General features: G+C 39.1%; 3 protein-coding genes across 3 annotated transcripts; 1 reads left to right on the top strand and 2 right to left on the bottom strand.

Moving 5' to 3' along the window:
- Positions 1 to 1132: 1132 nt before the first annotated feature.
- On the top strand, positions 1133 to 2094 carry LOC130712788 (rop guanine nucleotide exchange factor 12-like). The gene is made up of 4 exons (XM_057562601.1): positions 1133 to 1247; positions 1380 to 1534; positions 1623 to 1697; positions 1789 to 2094. Exons 1-4 carry the CDS (start codon positions 1133 to 1135, stop codon positions 2092 to 2094), a joined length of 651 nt encoding a protein of 216 aa, XP_057418584.1.
- A 6968-nt stretch (positions 2095 to 9062) lies between these two features.
- Positions 9063 to 22209, bottom strand: LOC130712787 (uncharacterized). The gene is made up of 6 exons (XM_057562600.1): positions 21283 to 22209; positions 10615 to 10714; positions 9822 to 10456; positions 9566 to 9655; positions 9296 to 9451; positions 9063 to 9206 (listed from the first exon to the last, which is right to left on the bottom strand). Exons 1-6 carry the CDS (start codon positions 22207 to 22209, stop codon positions 9063 to 9065), a joined length of 2052 nt encoding a protein of 683 aa, XP_057418583.1.
- Positions 22210 to 22332: 123 nt separating this feature from the next.
- Positions 22333 to 23205, bottom strand: LOC130712786 (uncharacterized). The gene has a single exon (XM_057562599.1). It carries the CDS (start codon positions 23203 to 23205, stop codon positions 22333 to 22335), a length of 873 nt encoding a protein of 290 aa, XP_057418582.1.
- Positions 23206 to 23462: the final 257 nt, after the last annotated feature.

The raw sequence follows: 23462 nt of genomic DNA, 5'->3' as shown, positions 1-23462 counted from the left end.
ATAGGCTTTTACAGCGGTTGATATATGAACCGCTGTAAATGCCATTACTATTAACAGCGGTTATGTTTTGTTCCACTATTTATAGCGTTTATGATCAAACCGCTGTAAAAATTTAGTGAAAAATTAATTATAGATTTAAAAATTGTTCCACATGAGATTCGAACCCAGGTACCTTAAGCTATTTCAAAATTAATTTCCACTAGGCTCAGGTTAGATTTATGTATTGTATTCGACTTAGTGTTATTTATTTATTGGTTTCGTAAGATTGCAGAACACTCACTTAACCCAAAACCCTTATTTTTGTTCCACTACCACTCGATCTGCTACCTCAATCTCTCAACCGTTGTGCTCCTTCTCCCAACCGCTGCAGCCCATCGTGCCGCCACTGTCCCCTGCTGCGCCGCTCTCCCTCCCACGCTCTATCCCACTCTCCACACTCCATCGACCTGCCGTCGAAGCTCCGATCTGTTCTCGTCCCTCTCTCGTTTCCCTGTCCTTCCCTCCCACTCTTCATCGACCTGTCCCTCTCTCCCACCAGCGAAGAATTCTGTGATGGAGCGAGCTGCAGAGGAAGCTTCGTGGAGAAAGGAGGATGCCGCAATTGCGGCTGAGCGAGTGGAAGTGGAACGCATGTTGGCGGAGAAGCGAGAGAAGAACGGAACAGAAATCGCCGCCCTCTTCCAGCAGCTGCTGAAGGGTTTATCAAGGGAGGAAGAAGGATGACTTTTTTGTTCTGCCCCAAATAGTTAATTTAGGGTTCGACAGGGCAAGGCCTCCACGGAAACCACCGAATTCATTTCCGTGCAAGTCGTTGTTCTTTGTCAGTCATTCTTCATCGCTAGGGTTCTCTGTCACGCTCTCTCTGCCGTGTCATTACCATCCTTCATCGATTGTTGAGTCATTTTAGGTATGCATCTTGTTGCTCTATCTCTATATCTTACACTTACATGTTCTGTTTATTTATATGTTTATCTGCAGTTTTGTCATTTTAGCGTGCACTACTTACCTCACTATTAATGTTTGAAATACTGAACCGTAAGATTGCATAGAGAAGTATGAGTTTTGGGTTTAGTCTTTAATTGTTGTTTGCAGTTCGTGTCTATAAATATAACTAAGCTTCAGCAATTCAGAAATGGAACAAATGAAGGAGAGATTTGTTAAATTGCTATTGGGGGAGGATATGTCCAGTGGAGGAAAGGGTGTTTCATCATCTCTGGCACTGTCAAATGCATTCCCAAACCTTACTGGTATGTTGACTTCTGCTTGAATCATGATGGATAAACATTATGATGTTACTTCCATTTTCATGAGCTCTTGATAGAAGAAATGTTTCAAATAGCTCTTGTTAGTTTCTCATTGTTTTCTTGCTGAGAATCCAGCTGCTGTTATTTCTGAACAAAAGTGCCTAGAGCCGATGCTTCCCAAGAGGAAAGGCAGATGGAGAAAGGAAATCGATTGGCTTCTATCAGTGACAGATTATGTTGTTGAGATGGTTCATACTCAACAAAAATCAAAAGATGGATCCAGCATGGAGGTAACCCTCCTCACTCACCCTACTTTTCTAATGTTCCTTATTGTCCCTATGATAGTTTCTATATGATTGATCATCTTTGAATGAATAGATTAAGACTACGCGACAACAAACGGATCTCCATATGAATATCCCTGCCTTAAGAAAGCTTGACAACATGCTTATTGTAAGATCACTAACCAAAATGATAATTATTTTTCTATAGATATGTCTCAATTGGTTGTTTGCTCTTAAAACAAATTGTTGATGATGAGCAGGATTGTCTAGATAACTTCAAAGACCAGAATGAGTTCTACTATGTATCAAAAGATGCAGATGATGCAGATAAAGATAGTTCAAAGAGAAAAAATGATGACAAGTGGTGGTTACCTACACCTAAGGTTCCTGCAGAGGGTTTGTCTGATGCGGTGAGAAGGTTTCTGCAGTATCAAAAAGATTTTATGAATCAAGTACTTAAAGCAGCGATGGCCATAAATGCACAAACTCTATTGGAGATGGAGATCCCTGAAAGCTATATTGAACCCCTACCCAAGATAAGTAAAAAAGAACTAGTATCTACATAGAAGTTTTCTTGATTTCATATTTTTTTCACATTATATCACAGTTTGACATGTTTCAAATTTCAGAACTTTGTTTATATACAGCAGAGTTGTGTGTTGCCAAGCAGTGTTTAGTTTCTACAAACTACATATATGTCTTCTGTTGTTCTAGCACCTGCCTTCTTCAAACTCTTATGAAGGTGCTTCTCTTTCTCTCCTAATCAAATATTCTTATTTATTTAGAATGCTAAATGTGATTTGTTCTAACGTCCCTCACTCCCTTTCCTGCTTGCTTGGGCTTTTACTCATTTGTTTGAGTCTCAAAGGCCTCACGACTTGTTTTTATTTTCCTTGATTCAGAGTAAAAATTGAACAACAAAATAATTGAAATGAATGGAGCGGAGGTGCCGAAGCTACGAGCCAATATCAAGAAGCTGCAACTGCAAAATTGTACATGATGAATTGGGTGTGATGATATTGATAGTGGTTGTGTTTGTGGTTAATTTTCCAGGAGCTTAACTTGGGGAGGAAAATGGTTAGTTGAGTTCATTCATTTACACTTTGCAGCATGTCTAGTTACTTGTTTTTGAACAAGCATTTGTTTTGTAAACTTTATGGTTATACTTGTGTTTCAGATAAAATCACTTCAGCATGAACTTTTGTGGAGGAAAGGGAAGGATTTGAGTGTCCAAATGAGGGAGCTGTTGTGAAATGTGATTTCTCATTACACCTTGAATGATGATTTTTCATTTGTTAATGGAGATCGTGCACAACTTCAGATTTTTTTTTCAACCTCATTTTTATCTTTGCAGTGAAACTAGTTGGGAAGGTTAGCTAGTGGTTCCTCCTAACTCCACTGTAATTATGAGCTTGAGCTAGTGCTATTTGAGAAGGTAAGTTAGTAATTGGATATGTGAAACAATTTGTTGCTCATTTGCATTTCATTGGTGAATCCCTTCAACCATGATTTGCAGTAATGTTTAATGGAAGCTGAAAAGAACTACATGCTAGGATTGAACTTTAATATTTGCTACTTTCTTTGAGAATTACAACTATCTGCATGCTAAAATTGTCAAATTCCTTTGATTTTCTTCTAGGATATGGAAAATGGAGGATGCTATAGATGGTGGTGCACCTTTGGATTATGCTTCAAAACATGTTAGCTCTGAAACAATGTCGAGTTAGAGTTGGCTTCATATGAGGTTTTCTGTAATAGTGTACCTTAGATACATGAAAATTGTAGTGCTTTTGTAGTAGAAAGACATTGTTTGCAGAGCTGTTGCACTGACAAATTACTCATGTGTCTCTGTTTTTTATTTTTTTGCCTTTACATTGTAAACTCTAGTCATTTTAATCTGTAAGTACAAGGTAATCTTTGTGATATTGTAGCTGCTAAGTACCTTTTGCCTTGTGATATAGCTGGTAGTCATTATATATATATATTGGTTTTGATATGCAGAAGTTTCAATATGATGTGTTTAGTAAATGATGATCTTTTGGCTGAATAGGTACCATTCATTGGCAACCAAAAAAAATAAAAATGGAGGACTCAATTACAGCGGTTGCTGTTAGGAAACCGCTGTAAAAGATTGCTCAAGTACAACGGTTATTCTGGAGTAACCGCTATTGTACGTTTGTATTTACAGCGGTTTAAGTATAGGATCTGCTGTAATTAAGGAATCTTTTACAGCGGTTCGAACCGCTGTAAACTCATTTACAGCGGCGAGATCTACAGCGGTTCAGAACAGTCAAAAACCGCTGTAAAAGGGCAAATTTAAGCGCTGTAAAAGGCCTTTTTTGGTGTAGTGAAATAGGTTTTTAGTGGTTTTCTTTTGTAATCTTTGATACCCATTCCATTTTTAAATAAGTTTAGAAGGAGAGGAACATCTAGGAGAGTGAGAGAAGGCTTCCAAGCTTGTAATTCAGGTTCTTAGCCAAGTCTGGCTCTTGCCATGCTTGGCTAATCTCTCTTCTTTTACTTTGGTTTTCTTGTAAGACTTTTCCTTTCAAGTTATAATCTTAAGTTCTTTCCCACATGTTCTTCTTCTTTCCTTGAATCCCATATCCATGCTTTATGTTTCAAGTTAGAACATGTGCTAGCTTTATGCTTTTCTATAATAGAACGGAAGTTTGTTATAGATTAGGGACTTGTTGTGGGATTACCTCTTCTATGCTTGCTACTAGGAATAGAGGAAGGGTTGGGGTTTGTTGGCCTGAACTTTATAATCTTTATGCTTCAAACAAATGTTTAAGTACGCAAGGAATTTGGCTTATCTTTTGGTTTGAAAGAATTATCTATGCAAGGCATCGATAGGTAGTTGCTTAGGCTATAACATCAAGGAGAGATTCAAGAGAACATGTGCTTAGAATGATGTGCTTGAATTGATTAGTTGAGCAAGAACCCAAAGTAAATCATTCTTTCTTTTCATTCTCTGTTTCATTTCTAAATTTATATTTTCTTTTTCCTTTTTACTACTTCGACATATGTTTGCCTCAATAAAACAAACCTTCAAACTCAAAGCTTGAACCGAATCTATTCACTCACAATCCCTGTGGTTCGATATTTAAGACCGGGTGGATTCGTACACTTGCGGATTTACCAACAAGTTTTTGGCGCCGTTGCCGGGGACTGTTTGTGATTTTTGGTTTATGTTACGAGTTTGACGTATAGTCTACCTAAGACTCTAACTTAGGGCTGAATGGGAGACAACCCATGTTCTTTTTCTGTTTTGTTCCTATGTATCAATTTAACTGATTCGTTCTTGTTCCAAGTGCTTGTTGTGACCTGATCAATTATAACATGATTTGAGGTTTTGAAATCTGTGAACCTGACCTAGAATGGATCAGCTAGTGAATTTAATTTTAATTAGATTCATTGGTCATGAGTTGATAAGTTGATACATAGGATCTTCTTTTTCTGTTTTACGTTTCTTCTTCTAGATTTTCAGGAAATAAAAGCCAAAGCGGAGAACACTTGGAGCACTCAATCACTTGGAAGGAGGTTCTTTTCTTACCCTGAGTTTTAGTCCATGCATTTTTGCATATTTTTCTTTTATAGATTTTTTTTATCCAATTTTATCATGCGTTGTTATATTGAGTCTTTTATACCTTGGTCTTTATTCCTTATACTCAAATGACATGTTTCCAAGTTTTTCTCTCTCACATGATGCTGGTTTTGAAAATGTTTTTAAATGGATACTTTGTGCTTTCTTTTGGAGAGTGATTGTATGTTTGAGCAAGAGAGGGAGAGACTTCGGTCTTCTATGTGTTGTCTTGATGATAGAGTTGAAGTGAGTCCACAAGGGTCCATCTTTGACCCTTCACTATATAATTTCCCTGGAGGATCCTGACTCACTTGCACTTCTTGGTTCTGTGTTTCATTTCTCTCACCCTTGAGAGTAGCTCTATGAGGCTTGCATTTTTTAGAATAGTAGGTTTTCTTGGACTTCAGAATTTGTTTATCCTCCCCATTTGAGTCTTCCAAACAAAAAAGATCAACATTTTCTAAACACAGGATATCAACTCAGCCATAAAATAAATATTTTCTGAACTTCAGCATATCAAAACCAATATATCTAAATATCAAGAGCTTCATAATTTCGAAGCAATTTCTTAAGTGCATAATATCTCAACCCACGTCCTTAACTTCATCTACCACCATCTCATAGATAACTATCCAATATATTAAATACTAAAAACAATTGTAGAAAACATAAGCAGCCCACTCATCTTTAACTTCACGCAATTGCTCTTCATTGTAGGAAACGAACTGACAATCTTCAAAATACTACAAAACAGCGTAAAAATAGAGTTAAGTTACAATTAGAGCTTTTAAACTCCAGTGCGAACGCATATCAAAGTTTCTTACTTTCGTTGGAATCACAAGTTGTTGGTGAGTGATGATATCTTTCATGAACTTCATCACATAATATCCGCAATTAACATTATTAGTCTGACGAGGGCACTACAAAAGCCAAAGAATAAACACTAAATGAATGTTGTAAGCTCAGATATCTTTGTTCTATATAGAAAACTTCATGTAAATAAATAGACAAGTTTATAAACAGACACTACTCCATTTTACATTAACTTAGCTACAAGTTTTAGGTTGCCAGCTATATCACGAGGCAAAGGATACTTAGCAGCTACTATATCACAAAAATTACAAGTACTTACAGATTAGTGCGACAGTTTTGCAAACAATGTCTTGTTACAACAAAAGCACTACAAACTTATGACAAATTAGGACAGGTAGCATTCAATCCTAAATACTATAAAATTTCTCCAAATTGTTAGCACTTAGCATTATTACCGCTGTATATAAACGTACTAAACGGTAATAACGAGTTAATATTATACCTCAATGATATCCCACGAAATATAATTTTGCTTTGCTTTGGGTACACTCATACCAGAAGTTGACCGATGAACCTTCAGAGCCCTAATAAATCCAAGAAAAAAATAAGATTTAGAAGTAAACAAATTCCCTTATCATTTCGTATGTCAAAAAAAAACAAAATCTTGTACTTACGTATCAAACATAAGCTTCATTTGTTTGCGTTCTGTCAGCTCTTGACGTAAAGGATCCAAATAGTATATTCTTTCTTTAAACACATCAATCACTATCAACACCCAATGTTCCCTATAGATAAAGCAATACATGAAAAAAATCCACAACACATGACAATATAACCAATTAATTCAAACTTTTCAGCCAAACACATATGATTAGTTCAATATACACAAATTACTCCTCAACAATTACATAGGTTAATAAAAAAATTGACTTACCGAGCATTGAATGGTGCGAGAAACAATTTATCTCTTCGCGCCTGTGCCGTGAAGGCCTCATGTATATAGTTAACTTGTTCATAAGAGAATTTGGTGGTTTGTGCTGGAGACAAAAAGCTGAATCTCTCTCTCAAACCATGTTCGAGCATGACGATGTCATATAAAAACCTTAAATGAGAATACACAAATGAATAACTGAAAAAATTATTATTTCAATAAAAAATAGTAAAAAGACACTGTTTGAATGATAGTTTAAGTAATACACTACCTCATGTATAGACAAATCACAGATGCAGATAATTGCTCATGATTCACAACATGCATGATTTCAGGTAACCCAATGTGGTCAGTACATTCATAATTGAATATTGCTGGCTCATAAAGTATAGGCTTCTGTTCATTTTTTTTCAGTGATGCTTGAGCAAAACTTTGGAGACACTTGATATGATCCACACGATTAAAGTACACATTATCTCGTCCATTTTCTTCATTCATTGGTTGCTTTTGTGTTGATGCTATGGACTCCTTGGTGTTGCCCGTTGATTTCGTTATCTCATTGGATTGTTTGGGAGTCTAAAAATTAATATTTATGGTTCATATGTAATTACAAAAAAATAATTATATGCGAGTAAAAGATAGCATGATATGTATACCTCCGAGTTGAATTGTTTTTTTGTTGATGCTATGAGCTCATTAGTGCTTCCGGTTGGTTTCTTTTTCTCCTTCGAGTGTTTGGGAGACTACAAATTAAATGTATATTTATGGTTAATAGTTGACTAAAATAATATATATAAAGATAGCATGACATATATGTACCTCAGAATTGAATTGTTTTTGTGTTGATACTAAGCCTTCATCGGTGTTTTTGGCTGATTTCTTTTTCTCATTGGAATTGGGAGCCTAAAAATTTACATTGATGAAACATAGTTTAATTACAAACAAATAATATATATATAGGTAAAATGTTAATGACATATATACCTTAGAATTGACTTGAATCAAGTAGATTGGCCATGCCACAAAAGTACCAAGAGCATCACCAACAATGTGCAAATCAAAATCTTCAAGAAGTACGGGCAATGCTGCCACATCTTCATCTACAACGTCAATGCTAACCCTGAGATGGTTGGGAGGTAGTGGCTTATTATGCAAAGTATCACCTGGTAGGTTATAGACCGTTCCCTTAGCAACAATGCGAAAACACGGGTTGTCTAAACATAAATTACAAATGGTGGGAGCCTACAACAATAGTAAGAAATATATATGTTAATGTTCTTAACTACGATACAAATGAAATTTCAAAGCAAAAATCATATTAACCATAACAAATAATTACCGCAGGTATATTGGCCATGTTTACTTCAAGCGGAGTGCAACTATCCCTACCACTGGTGTATGCTAAGTTTTCAAGCTCTTGGTCCTCACTCATCTGTCCTTGAGCATGCATTAATAGCTCCAACTTCTTCTCTAAAGCATCAAACTTGCTTTGTAATTGATTAAACTTATTGTCTTCCTTCTTTGACTGTTTTTTACCTTTGAAGTATTTCCTTTGAGAGACTCCAGATCCAATACCCCTAACACGACCAGGGTGCTCTGGCACTTTCATTGCTTTAGCAAGAATGTCTTCATGACCTTGATCATCTGCCTCTGATTGTGATTGTGCTAATGTTTCCTGACACAAACACATGTAAATATTATTCAGTATACATATGTAAGAAAATAACAAACCCACAAATGTTTAATACAATGTTATTACACTTACACATTGTTCCCAAATATGCTGAACCTTTTCATTATCAATCACACCTCTTGCGTCCACTCGGCAAGCCTTCCATATACAAGAACGAGGCAAATATGTCTCATTTGATCCTGATTCTGCTATCTATATTATTACCATGGTTAATCAAAATAAGTTACTTAAATAGGGAACAAAAATGGAGACTTGAAGCATATTATATACACATACCAAATTTTGTTCAACAATTGCAGCTCCCATGTGTGATCTTCTGTATGGAAATTCGGGATTCAATGCTCTTTATCTGTTTGATGCACTAATTTTCTGTTTGAAAACACAGTAGTTAACATAATGTATTTGTTGGGCAAGTTGCAAAAATTGCGTCACTTAACATTGATTTTACCTTGAATTCATCGGTTTGACGATGCTTAAAAAATCCCATCCATGCACTTTCAGTTATGACGCGTTAATACGTTGCCGGAGGATGCGCAACAATATTACCATAAGGATCTGTCATATAGTCTCCTAATGATGACCTGAAATTTCTGCATATAGTACCGGCTTTTTGAAGGACAAATTTCTTTCGATTTTCAGCAACTACAAAAGCAGACTATAGAACAAAATGAGTGTTAGTACTTAATAGAAACCCGAATAATAAAAACCAGAATCTGAACTAAGTATCAAGGTAGGTTAAGTTACCTCAATCTCTTCCCAAATCTTGTCTTTGTATAGTTTTGGTGTGGTCGGCCAATGATTGAACGTTATTGGAACATGTGTACGAGATAAATATCCAATATATTCAACAAAGCTATTTTTGTTGGGGTTTATTGGTTGACCCCAAATATTCCATCCAATCTAATTGACATAACAAAACATATTATTTTGAGAACATATAGTACAACACTTTCCCAATAGAAAAACAAAATATATTACCTCCAATTTTTCTCCTTTTTCTTTTGCCCTCATGACCTTCTTTGCGCAAGCCATTCCACGCTTAAAATCTCTACTCAAATTCTTCTCATTGGAAGGCACACTTTCATTAGGCGAAGAAGTCATTCTCTGTAAAAATAATTAGAACACACAAGTAAAACACCAATGCATATGATGATACACAAATAATAAATAAAAATGCAATAAACATGCATGAAATGTTTTGCAAAAAATTATCCATACATTTTCTAGTTTTTCTCCTTTTCTTATTCAGTTGGACAGTTGTTTGTCCCACATTGAAACGAAGTGGTTTCTTAATGAAAATTCCCTCTTGCTGATCATCTCTCATGAAGTAACCATCATCACCTATTGAATCATTGTTGAGTGATTGTGACATCCCCACAAAAGGATCATCCACAATAGGAATTTCTTCTTCATATTGATCATCAATGTTGTTGTTTATTTTGTTTGTAAAAAGGACAATAGACAATTTCTTGTCAGCTGGATCACTAACAAAGAACACTTGTTGGGCTTGAGATGCTAAAATAAAAGGTTCATCTTTGTACCCCACCCGATTAAGATCCACTTGTATGAACCCCATTTCGTCGGTTCTAACACCGTTTTGGTTGTCAACCCATTTACAACCGAACACCGGCACCCGAAACTTAGTGTAATCCAACTCCCATATGTGCTCAATCACCCCATAGTATGACATGTTTGCATATATGGGGTTTTTGTCGTTAGAACTTGAGATATGCATAGACTGAGCAACAAGACTCACACCACTATTTTGCCTTACACTTCGATCATCTTGGGCTTTTGTGTAGAACGTGCACCCGTTAATTAGATAACCAGTGTAGGAAAATACTTGTATACCCGGACCATAAGATAAGCATCTTAACCTTTCTGAAACTGAGGATGGATCTTCATCTACTTTGTTAGAAATATGATGTTTTAACCATTGTATAAATGTTCGATTATGCTCTTTTGATATCCAACTGTCACTTCTATTTGAGTACAAACTCATGAGCTCATTCTTGTGTTCAACAACATATGGCTCAACCTCGGTGGTGTTGTGTAAGACATACAAGTGTGCTTGCTCCCATTCTTTGGTTGGTACGACAAATATTTTAGATCCCATGATTCCTTCTCCTTATGTTCTTCCTGAATGACGAGACTTCGGAAGCCCTATGGAATTGACATTAGATAAGTAATCAGTGCAAAATTCAACAGCTTCTTCTACCATGTATCGTTCAACAATACAACTGTAACACCCCGATTTCGGTGGCGTCACTTAGGAAACCAAAAGTAAACTTAATGCGGAAAAACGTGAATATTTTTTTTTTTCGATAATAACTAAGACAAGACTGAATTAAATAAAACCCAACAATAACAATAATCAGAACTAATATACAATATATAAACAGCCCCCGCTGTAGTAGTAACCTCGTCACGAGTAAACCTCCAGTGACGGAAAGAAAAGTGTAACGCCCGAAGGCAAAAGGTACAATCCACAGGAAAGGTCAAGTGTCCGCAACACCATCCCTCAAAACTGGGAATAAGCTGGCCCATCGGCCTGAAGCAAGACCTCCTAAGTCCAACCAACTCTCTGTGATTCTCGTAAAGAAACCACACAAAAAGCTATAGGTGGGAAACTACCCTGTCCCCAAAGAAAACAAATGATGTTCAGAGCTAAGACTCTACTCCTACACTAATCCCATCTCGAGGAGCTCACACCAGCACTAAAACCTACATGCTAGCATGATCGTCGTCCGAATTCGAAATCCAGAACGACCTAGTCTATGTACACCATCCGTCATCCTCTCGCTACCGCGACGCGCTCCTGTTCCAGCATCCCAACCTAGTTCCCCCCGAAGGGTGAACCATGGTGAACCAATCCGCAATATTCATCTGACAAAAGGCGTTGTCCGCCAAAACACACACAGAAGACGCGAGGGTCAACTCTAAAGAACTATGTAGATAATAAACCCAATAGGTACAATTAATAGATAGCCACTTAGGCTTATAAATAGAGATATCATTCCTAGGGTTGCATGTTCCACAAAATCATAACGACAATAATAACAATTAGCATGTTCCAAATAAGTTTATCAAATAGCAACCACACTCATCAACTAAGTCAGTATGCATGTTGCGTGATATGTATGCAGGTTAACCCAGTCAACCAATATGCAATCCGGAACGGATGGGCATCAAACGGATCAATCCTAGCACCAGCAACAGTGGGACCATTTCTGCCCGCGTGCCTCTTACACCAAGCAAAGGTATGGACAACAACGAGTCAATCCTAGCACCAGCAACGGTGGGACCATTTCCGCTCGCGTGCCTCTGGGATGGACATCAACGGGTCAATCCTAGCACCAGCAACGGTGGGACCATTTCTGCCCGCGTGTCTCTTACACCAAACCAAGGTAGCCAGATCAGCCGTAACCCGTAGGTCTGCCATTTCGGTCTGCTACAAGAGACGTTTACAAACGCCCTTTCACGGAAATCCGGGTCTTATGACCATTTTGGAATCCGACGAGGTCCAGAGTACGTCCTGTGTTAATACCCCATTAATGCTGCATGAATGCAGGATGATTAGTCAAACAACGTCTCCGTCCTCACTCGACACGTCGCCACGTGTTCTAGGTAAATTAAAGTCTCTAAAATCTTACCCTAAGGCAAAGTCGATTCTGCGACAAAAGACACACTTCACAACACACATAGCTGCTCCAACAGCACAAGAGTATCACATACTCGGGAACTAACGGTTCCCCGGACTTATCCCCAGGATAGCCCCACAACATAGCTGCTCCAACAGCACAACAACAAACGCTGCTCCAACAGCACAACAACAAACGCTGCTCCAACAGCACAACAACGACATACTCAACACTTGGATCCGACGACACTCCTCGTTTTTCCAAAACTAAGATTTGACTTCCAATGCCTTCCTTCGAGGTTATTATCATTACTTAAAGATTTAGAGGTTATTTAAGGTCTTATGAGTTTTCTTTATAAAATAGATTCCATTTTGTCTTATCGCAAGTCTTATACATTTACAGGATCTACCAATCCCAAGTCGCTTCCAGAGGATGTCTCGATCCACTAAACAAAATCAAGGCCCGAACCTCGTTCGTCCTATCAAACTTTCTCAAAACTCTCAAAATAAAATCGGCATGACCTGCCCGCTATTCTCACCATTCAGAATCTCAGATTTCCAGTGTAAAGCATATTTAAATCATCACAATCAACAACATGTCATATATCAAGAAATCTCAACATTAACACTTAGCACTTAGCATATAAAGCATGCACCACACATCCTAGATTACCCACATAGCACATAGCATGTAAGTCAATCTTCAAAAACATTCAGTAGATGAATCATCTACATTGTCAGTCGAAGCCTCAGAAAACATTTTCACTCACACACAATCTCAGTGCATAAACAGTAAACAATGTCGAAACATCGACCCTAAGCATTAACTAGAGATTCAGTGAGAAGCCCTCACCTGAAAGTTCTCCAGAATGATCAACTAGTGCTTCCTCGCACTCAAAGTGTTGGTCCTCGGGGAAATCCTCGAAAGCACCTTTATAATAAAATCACAGAATACTATCAGAATCTATCGGAAACTAAGCTATCGATACGTACTAAGGTTACTCGAAGTAATCTATACTCTAAGGTATGATAATCTAGCGCGAAAGACAAGTTTTCGGAAAAAGGAAATTTCTTCCTCCCCCTTAATAGGGCTCGGCCACTTTGGCTAATTATGGGGCTCGATTTTTCTTCGATCAAACTTGGTTCCTATGCTTTCATAAGCCGTAACTAAGGGTATTCTGAACTCGGAAAAATTATCGGATCAAAAACTGTCGCAGGGGTATTTTGGTCATGATTTTTAACTTAGGATTTTCAAAACTGAAATCCCAAAAATAAAATTTTGCAGGGACGTCACCAACGACGTTTATGACAACTAATCCTACTAGCACTAAGCTAAGGCGATAGTTTTCAGCCTAAAGGTTGAAGCTTTACTCCAAAAACTCCAAAATGGGTATTTTAGGCTAAAATCGATTCCGGCGGAATTCCGGCGACATAACGGAAAATCTAATCCGGCAGAAGTGATCTTGGGCACATATAGAAGAGGTTTAGAATCAGAAATGAAAGATTCAGGATAGTTTTGCAAAAACCCATAAACTATCCACTCAGAAAACTCTACAGAAAAGCTATGGAAAAAGCGATCAGAGGTAAGGATTAGCGACTATACCTCGAAACCTTGAAGCAGCAACTGATTAATCAACGATCAAGCAAGGATTGAACAAAATCTCTTCTCCTCCTCTCCTTAGCAAACTCGCGGCCTTTGGGTGGGTTTTGGGTAGTTTGTTTTGATTTTTCTTCCTTTCTTTGCTATATATAAAGGTTGGAAATTCGCGGGAAAATGAAAGTTTCGCGAATCTGATTTTTCCGGCATCATTCTCCATGAATTCTAAGATAGGTTTTGGCAAAGGAATTCCTAAGCTAAGAAGATGTCTCCTTGTATTTTTGGCAACTAATGCAAAGTCGGTGCAAAGTCGGTGTAAAACTATTTTACCCGATAAGTTGCTTTTTGCCTCGAATGTCGGAATGGAAAACTTCCTTCTGAAGAAAGATTGAAATCATCAAGAGAAATGGGTGTACGCGTGTAGAATATTCATTTGAAGTTCTGAATAGATAAAGTCCCCATAGTCGGGTGATTCTAGGGTTTTGAAATACCAGGGATCCGGTTTCGGCAAACTTCCGATGATTGGAATCGGACGTTCGTAGATCCTAGAGTTTCGCCTCGAAACGATTGTGATATATGGAAAAAGAGAAGTTCTAACATTTCTCTGAAGATTTTTGGAATTAACTTCCGTCGTGCCTAAAAGTGAAAATCAGCTATATACTAGGGTTTCTGACCTAGGTTTAAGCGTGTAACGATCGTGCTATAACTTTTATCGACTTCAATACGAACCTCAGACTTTTCCTGAACTTTCTCCTTCATACATTTATTTCATTTAATAAACTTTCGTTCAGGTTTCCCTTCACATTACATCAACCCTAATCGTAAATGGAAATCTCTTCCACTTATTCTAAGCTTAAAATCTTGGGTCTTACATTACTACCCTCCAAAAAGAAAGTTTCGTCCTCGAAACTTAAGGGTCAGTAATAGTTCTGGATATTATTCCTTGATCTTTTCCTCTAACTCTCACATAACACCGCTAAAACTCTTACTCGAATATGATCTCCAGCTTCTGAAGTCAATCTTTACCCTAAGATTCTCATTCCACTTAGCAAAATTCACTCGCTAATCTCTAGCTCGTATCACCAAAATCCATAACAAGTTTCATTCACTCTTAGACTTTAAGCAACTTGTCCAAATATGACAACCTCAAGTGTTCATCTTAATACTAACACTTCCCTTTTCTGTAACTTGATCACCATCTCGTCAATCAATCTTCTTAATCTCTCTATCAAATTCTACCCAACTTCGAGTCCTAAAAACTTAAGACAACAGTTCATAGACTTAAAACCTGAACCTTCAACAAGTTTGGACCTCTAATGTCCGTTAATTCTTCAATGCTTCCTAAATGAATATCCATTTCTTCAAACTATATCTCCTTCGCAAGAGAACTTATACTAAATGCGAACTTTTTCCTCCCAACTCGACTAATCCTCGATCCAATCAAGTTAATCTTACCAATCCTTCTATCAAAGTCCATAGCCAGCTCTGATTCCGAATATCACCCCCTCAATATTAAGTTGATCAAGCCTAATACATCGAAGGTGAAATTTAGAAAAAACCCACTGGAACAGTCAATGAGTTCCTATCATCCAATAGTCACAAATATCCTGACCTCACATCCTCAACGATTCCGCTACGGAACTACACGCCCTCGACATCATACGTATACTATCCATAAAAAATCTCTATGAGATTCATTCTTCAGCTTCTAGCCTCCTTTTAAACGCATCGGTAGAAGACTACTTTCTAAGCTTAGCGTGTCATTCTAAACCTCGTATAACTTCTATAGCTAAAATACGGGCTACGGTCAAATAAGGTATTAATAGGCGTAATAACTATAAGGTCAAAGCTTAGACAGTATGAGTAAGTTAGGTGTGTTTGCACACGCGACGAGAGTAATGGAATATATTATACTAGAATGAGAAAGAATGGTTAGAAAGTTACCATCGTCCTTGCGCTCTCCTCTGACAAACCCCTCAGCTCTCTCACCGTCCATGGTGTAAACTCTTGCTTTAGCCGCAGGACGCTTTCCACGAGCAGTGTTCACGGTTGGCTCCGTCTTGGGTGCTCTGCACTGATCGGCATTATGCCCCATTCTGTTACAATTAAAGCATTTGGGCCTCTTGTCGGGACAAGCATTAGCATAGTGCCCCGGCTTCTCACATCTGAAACAGGTCACCTCCCTGTTCAAAGTCCGATCTCCAGAACCACCAGCAGTACCCGTCATGGGTCTGTAAGATCCTGAAGTAATCCCTCCTCCAGCAGGACGCTGATATGGTTTCCTGCTCTGAAACTTCCCCTTGTCTTGAAAATTTTGAGAACCTGATCTCATCGGCCCTCCAGTTCCAGCCCGGTTCAACCTCCGGTTCTTCATCAGCTCCACTTCCGTGGCTTTCTCCACCAATGATTGGAATCGCATGATTCCCAGTGGCCTCACTGAGTCCTCAATATCGGGCCTCAGTCCATTCACGAAGCGCTTGCATATGTAGCGCTCGTCAACATGATCATTAAAGAATTGGAAATGCTTCGCCAAAGACTCCAGCTTCGAAGCAAATTCCGGTACAGACATACCTCCCTGACGGAGTGTCAGAAACTGCGCCTCCCTCTCATCCCGGGCACTTGTCGGAAAATACTTTTCCAAGAATGCGGTCCGGAACGAGTTCCAGTTGATCTCTTCATGGTTGGCTTCCATGATTCCCCTGGTGCCCTTCCACCAGTATTCAGCATCTCCCAGCAGAAGATAAGTCGCCATGCCCACCTTGGCACCCTCTACAGTCTGCAGAACGCCGAAAATCTTCTCGATTTCCTGGATCCAGAGATCCGCTGCGTCTGGATCAGTACCACCAGAGAACTTTGGTGGGTTTTGCTTCCTGAAGTCATTGAGGCCTTTGTTCTGGTCCAGAGTGACTTCCCTCTGGCGCTGATGCTGTTCATGTGCTTCTTCAGTAGCACGCCTCATGGCATTATCGTTTGCCTGTGCTGTTACCGCTTGGGCCTGTGCTGTTACCGCTTGGGCCATAGTGGCCATCATCGCAGCTAGTTGGTTAGTATTCACCATGTTCTGTTAAGTTAAACAAACAGTTAGTACTCATCATAAGATAGCATCTAGTATAACTATACAATATGATTAAGCAATAACTTCAATCAATTTTTAAGCGAAAAATCGCTTGCAGACAATCAATTTTCACTCTTTGCAGAGTCACACAACCTAGCACAGAAGACCTATTCCCCAACAACTCCCGAAAGACTCGACCGTGCTCTGATACCACAATGTAACACCCCGATTTCGGTGGCGTCACTTTAGTAACCAAAAGTAAACTTAATGCGGAAAAACGTGAATATTTTTTTTTTTCGATAATAACTAAGACAAGACTGAATTAAATAAAACCCAACAATAACAATAATCAGAACTAATATACAATATATAAACAGCCCCCGCTGTAGTAGTAACCTCGTCACGAGTAAACCTCCAGTGACGGAAAGAAAAGTGTAACGCCCGAAGGCAAAAGGTACAATCCACAGGAAAGGTCAAGTGTCCGCAACACCATCCCTCAAAACTGGGAATAAGCTGGCCCATCGGCCTGAAGCAAGATCTCCTAAGTCCAACCAACTCTCTGTGATTCACGTAAAGAAACCACACAAAAAGCTATAGGTGGGAAACTACCCTGTCCCCAAAGAAAACAAATGATGTTCAGAGCTAAGACTCTACTCCTACACTAATCCCATCTCGAGGAGCTCACACCAGCACTAAAACCTACATGCTAGCATGATCGTCGTCCGAATTCGAAATCCAGAACGACCTAGTCTATGTACACCATCCGTCATCCTCTCGCTACCGCGACGCGCTCCTGTTCCAGCATCCCAACCTAGTTCCCCCCGAAGGGTGAACCATGGTGAACCAATCCGCAATATTCATCTGACAAAAGGCGTTGTCCGCCAAAACACACACAGAAGACGCGAGGGTCAACTCTAAAGAACTATGTAGATAATAAACCCAATAGGTACAATTAATAGATAGCCACTTAGGCTTATAAATAGAGATATCATTCCTAGGGTTGCATGTTCCACAAAATCATAACGACAATAATAACAATTAGCATGTTCCAAATAAGTTTATCAAATAGCAACCACACTCATCAACTAAGTCAGTATGCATGTTGCGTGATATGTATGCAGGTTAACCCAGTCAACCAATATGCAATCCGGAACGGATGGGCATCAAACGGATCAATCCTAGCACCAGCAACAGTGGGACCATTTCAGCCCGCGTGCCTCTTACACCAAGCAAAGGTATGGACAACAACGAGTCAATCCTAGCACCAGCAACGGTGGGACCATTTCCGCTCGCGTGCCTCTGGGATGGACATCAACGGGTCAATCCTAGCACCAGCAACGGTGGGACCATTTCTGCCCGCGTGTCTCTTACACCAAACCAAGGTAGCCAGATCAGCCGTAACCCGTAGGTCTGCCATTTCGGTCTGCTACAAGAGACGTTTACAAACGCCCTTTCACGGAAATCCGGGTCTTATGACCATTTTGGAATCCGACGAGGTCCAGAGTACGTCCTGTGTTAATACCCCATTAATGCTGCATGAATGCAGGATGATTAGTCAAACAACGTCTCCGTCCTCACTCGACACGTCGCCACGTGTTCTAGGTAAATTAAAGTCTCTAAAATCTTACCCTAAGGCAAAGTCGATTCTGCGACAAAAGACACACTTCACAACACACATAGCTGCTCCAACAGCACAAGAGTATCACATACTCGGGAACTAACGGTTCCCCGGACTTATCCCCAGGATAGCCCCACAACATAGCTGCTCCAACAGCACAACAACAAACGCTGCTCCAACAGCACAACAACAAACGCTGCTCCAACAGCACAACAACGACATACTCAACACTTGGATCCGACGACACTCCTCGTTTTTCCAAAACTAAGATTTGACTTCCAATGCCTTCCTTCGAGGTTATTATCATTACTTAAAGATTTAGAGGTTATTTAAGGTCTTATGAGTTTTCTTTATAAAATAGATTCCATTTTGTCTTATCGCAAGTCTTATACATTTACAGGATCTACCAATCCCAAGTCGCTTCCAGAGGATGTCTCGATCCACTAAACAAAATCAAGGCCCGAACCTCGTTCGTCCTATCAAACTTTCTCAAAACTCTCAAAATAAAATCGGCATGACCTGCCCGCTATTCTCACCATTCAGAATCTCAGATTTCCAGTGTAAAGCATATTTAAATCATCACAATCAACAACATGTCATATATCAAGAAATCTCAACATTAACACTTAGCACTTAGCATATAAAGCATGCACCACACATCCTAGATTACCCACATAGCACATAGCATGTAAGTCAATCTTCAAAAACATTCAGTAGATGAATCATCTACATTGTCAGTCGAAGCCTCAGAAAACATTTTCACTCACACACAATCTCAGTGCATAAACAGTAAACAATGTCGAAACATCGACCCTAAGCATTAACTAGAGATTCAGTGAGAAGCCCTCACCTGAAAGTTCTCCAGAATGATCAACTAGTGCTTCCTCGCACTCAAAGTGTTGGTCCTCGGGGAAATCCTCGAAAGCACCTTTATAATAAAATCACAGAATACTATCAGAATCTATCGGAAACTAAGCTATCGATACGTACTAAGGTTACTCGAAGTAATCTATACTCTAAGGTATGATAATCTAGCGCGAAAGACAAGTTTTCGGAAAAAGGAAATTTCTTCCTCCCCCTTAATAGGGCTCGGCCACTTTGGCTAATTATGGGGCTCGATTTTTCTTCGATCAAACTTGGTTCCTATGCTTTCATAAGCCGTAACTAAGGGTATTCTGAACTCGGAAAAATTATCGGATCAAAAACTGTCGCAGGGGTATTTTGGTCATGATTTTTAACTTAGGATTTTCAAAACTGAAATCCCAAAAATAAAATTTTGCAGGGACGTCACCAACGACGTTTATGACAACTAATCCTACTAGCACTAAGCTAAGGCGATAGTTTTCAGCCTAAAGGTTGAAGCTTTACTCCAAAAACTCCAAAATGGGTATTTTAGGCTAAAATCGATTCCGGCGGAATTCCGGCGACATAACGGAAAATCTAATCCGGCAGAAGTGATCTTGGGCACATATAGAAGAGGTTTAGAATCAGAAATGAAAGATTCAGGATAGTTTTGCAAAAACCCATAAACTATCCACTCAGAAAACTCTACAGAAAAGCTATGGAAAAAGCGATCAGAGGTAAGGATTAGCGACTATACCTCGAAACCTTGAAGCAGCAACTGATTAATCAACGATCAAGCAAGGATTGAACAAAATCTCTTCTCCTCCTCTCCTTAGCAAACTCGCGGCCTTTGGGTGGGTTTTGGGTAGTTTGTTTTGATTTTTCTTCCTTTCTTTGCTATATATAAAGGTTGGAAATTCGCGGGAAAATGAAAGTTTCGCGAATCTGATTTTTCCGGCATCATTCTCCATGAATTCTAAGATAGGTTTTGGCAAAGGAATTCCTAAGCTAAGAAGATGTCTCCTTGTATTTTTGGCAACTAATGCAAAGTCGGTGCAAAGTCGGTGTAAAACTATTTTACCCGATAAGTTGCTTTTTGCCTCGAATGTCGGAATGGAAAACTTCCTTCTGAAGAAAGATTGAAATCATCAAGAGAAATGGGTGTACGCGTGTAGAATATTCATTTGAAGTTCTGAATAGATAAAGTCCCCATAGTCGGGTGATTCTAGGGTTTTGAAATACCAGGGATCCGGTTTCGGCAAACTTCCGATGATTGGAATCGGACGTTCGTAGATCCTAGAGTTTCGCCTCGAAACGATTGTGATATATGGAAAAAGAGAAGTTCTAACATTTCTCTGAAGATTTTTGGAATTAACTTCCGTCGTGCCTAAAAGTGAAAATCAGCTATATACTAGGGTTTCTGACCTAGGTTTAAGCGTGTAACGATCGTGCTATAACTTTTATCGACTTCAATACGAACCTCAGACTTTTCCTGAACTTTCTCCTTATACATTTATTTCATTTAATAAACTTTCGTTCAGGTTTCCCTTCACATTACATCAACCCTAATCGTAAATGGAAATCTCTTCCACTTATTCTAAGCTTAAAATTTCCCTTCACATTACATCAACCCTAATCGTAAATGGAAATCTCTTCCACTTATTCTAAGCTTAAAATCTTGGGTCTTACAACAACCCTCCGGTCGGCTTCGGTTTTTCACATATCCTTTTAATATCTTCATGTAACGTTCCATCGGATACATCCATCTCATATAACATGGTCCGCATGATAACGTCTCTTTCACCAAATGAACAATTAGATGAATCATTATGTCAAAGAACGAAGGCGGAAAATACATCTCAAGCTCACACAAAGTCAAAACAATTTCTTGTTGTAACCTCGGTAACTTTTGAGGGTCAATCACCTTCCTACATATCGCTTTGAAGAAGAAACACAATCTCATTAAGGCATGCCGCACCTTTTTTGGCAAAATAGAACGTATAGCCACCGGTAACAAATACTCCATGAGAATATGAAGGTCATGAGACTTCAAACCTTTTAACTTGAGATCTTTCATTGATACGAGGTTCTTGATGTTTGATGAGAACCCCTCCGGAACTTTCACTCCTTCAAGGAACTCACAAAGAATAATTTTCTCCTTTCTAGATAGAGTATAGGCCGCCGGAGGTAGGTACGTACGATTCCCCTTCTTCACCGACCCCAATTCTGTTCTCATGCCCATACTAACCAAGTCTTTCCTCGCTTTGATGTTATCTTTAGTCTTACCCGGCATATTTAGTAATGTACCAATAACACTCTCACAAACATTCTTCTCAATATGCATGACATCTAGAAAATGTCTCACATATAGATCCTTCCAATATGGCAAATCAAAGAAAATAGACCTTTTCTTCCATCCGCTTTTGGGAAGCAGCTTCTGAAACTTCTTGCCAAATGTACAGCTCAAGCCACGCACCTTAGCAAATAAATCAGCACCACTCAACCCCTTAGGAGCTAATCGTTGTTCAACACTCCCATTGAAAGCTTTTCTCCACGTCCTATAACGATGTCCTATAGGCAAAAATCTACGATGCCCAAGGAAAACATTTTTCTGACCATGTTCCAATCGCATGGTAGTTGTATCATCCTCACATATAGGGCAAGCACACTGTCCTTTAACGCTATATCCTGATAGATTACCGTATGCCGGGAAATCATTAATCGTACCAAACAACATAGCTCTCAATGTGAAGTTTTCTTCCCTATACCCATCATACACCTCCACACCTATGTCCCACAAATGCTTTAAATCTTCAATCAGAGGAGCCAAGTAAATGTCTATGTCATTTCCTGGTTGTTTGGGCCCTGAAATTAGCATAGACAACATCATATATTTGCGCTTCATGCATAACCATGGAGGTAGGTTGTAGATAGCTAAAATCACCGGCCATGTACTGTGACTGTTACTTTGAAGGCTATGCGGATTAAACCCATCGGTACACAATGCAAGTCGTAGGTTCCTTGTCTCTCAGGAAAACTCCCCATTTTTATAATCAAATTTTTTCCACTGAGGAGAATCTGCTGGATGTCTGAGCAAGCCATCTTGTTCCCTTGTAGCATGCCATGTAAAGTGTTTTGCATCTGCGCTCCGGAACATGCGCCTAAACCTCGGGATTATGGGAAAATACCACAACACCTTTGCCGGAGTTGACCCTTCTTTCTTGTATCGCAAGGAGTGACATTTAGGACATGCCCTCAGTGATGCATATTCATTTCGAAATAAAATGCAATCACGCGGACACGCGTGTATCCTCTCGTAGCCCATGCCAATAGAAGACATCATTTGTTTAGCCTCATATGTTTTACTTGGAAGCACATTGTCCAATGGAAGCATGTCTTTCAAAAGAATAAGTAATTCAGTGAAACTCTTATCTGTCCATCCATTGCTCGCTTTCAAGTTAAACAACTTCAAGACAACTGACAATCTTGTGAATTTAGAACATCCATTATACAATGGTTTCTCCGCATCACTTTTCAATGTTTCAAGCATTTTAGGGCAATCTCTAAAATCATCCTCAAACATATTTGCAAGCTCTTCAACACGATCACATTCATCTGCGTCAGTCTCCATGTCATCATCACGTGAAGCATATCTCACATTAGACTCAGAACTTGTCTCACCATGATTCGTCCAACATGTGTACCTTGGATCAATTCCATTAATTATTAGATGATCTTTCAGCTCAGATTGATTGACTCGTCTTATATGGTAACAACGTAAGCAAGGGCATATGATATTATAAATGGCCTCGGCATGTTGAACCGCAAAACTGACAAACTCGTTGACTCCACCCTCGTACTCATTCGACAAACGGTTCGCAAACATCCATTTTCGATCCATATTATCCCAATCTACCAAACTAGTTATGAACAACAATTAACAAAAAAAGTTAGACGAAAGCATGAAAGATAAGGCATCAAATAATAAAAGGAGAGTAGCAAAACCACGGACTTGACAATCAACATTCAGCTATTCAATTATGGTCTCATAGATTGCTCAGGCAGTACCTTGGATTAGTGCTCCAATCATAAAAAGAGTACTGTGCGTATGTAAACATAGTCTAAGGCTACTATTGTTTTCAATCCCCTGTTAATTTC

Source organism: Lotus japonicus, chromosome 4 (assembly GCF_012489685.1).
Source record: "Lotus japonicus ecotype B-129 chromosome 4, LjGifu_v1.2".
Taxonomy (NCBI): Eukaryota; Viridiplantae; Streptophyta; class Magnoliopsida; order Fabales; family Fabaceae; genus Lotus; species Lotus japonicus.
The sequence above is the reverse complement of the archived record's forward strand: the minus strand, read 5'-3'. Positions and strand labels throughout refer to the sequence as shown.

Coding starts and splice junctions, on each gene's coding strand:
- LOC130712788 (XM_057562601.1), top strand. CDS start 1,133: ATGGAACAAATGAAGGAGAGATTTGTTAAATTGCTATTGGGGGAGGAT. Junction 1,248..1,379: donor TGCATTCCCAAACCTTACTG/GTATGTTGACTT, acceptor CTGAGAATCCAG/CTGCTGTTATTTCTGAACAA. Junction 1,698..1,788: donor AGCTTGACAACATGCTTATT/GTAAGATCACTA, acceptor GATGATGAGCAG/GATTGTCTAGATAACTTCAA.
- LOC130712787 (XM_057562600.1), bottom strand. CDS start 22,209: ATGAAGCGCAAATATATGATGTTGTCTATGCTAATTTCAGGGCCCAAA. Junction 10,715..21,282: donor GTTCTATTTTGCCAAAAAAG/GTGCGGCATGCC, acceptor TCAATTCCATAG/GGCTTCCGAAGTCTCGTCAT. Junction 9,656..9,821: donor AGAAACCACTTCGTTTCAAT/GTGGGACAAACA, acceptor TTATTTTTACAG/AGAATGACTTCTTCGCCTAA.
- LOC130712786 (XM_057562599.1), bottom strand. CDS start 23,205: ATGGATCGAAAATGGATGTTTGCGAACCGTTTGTCGAATGAGTACGAG.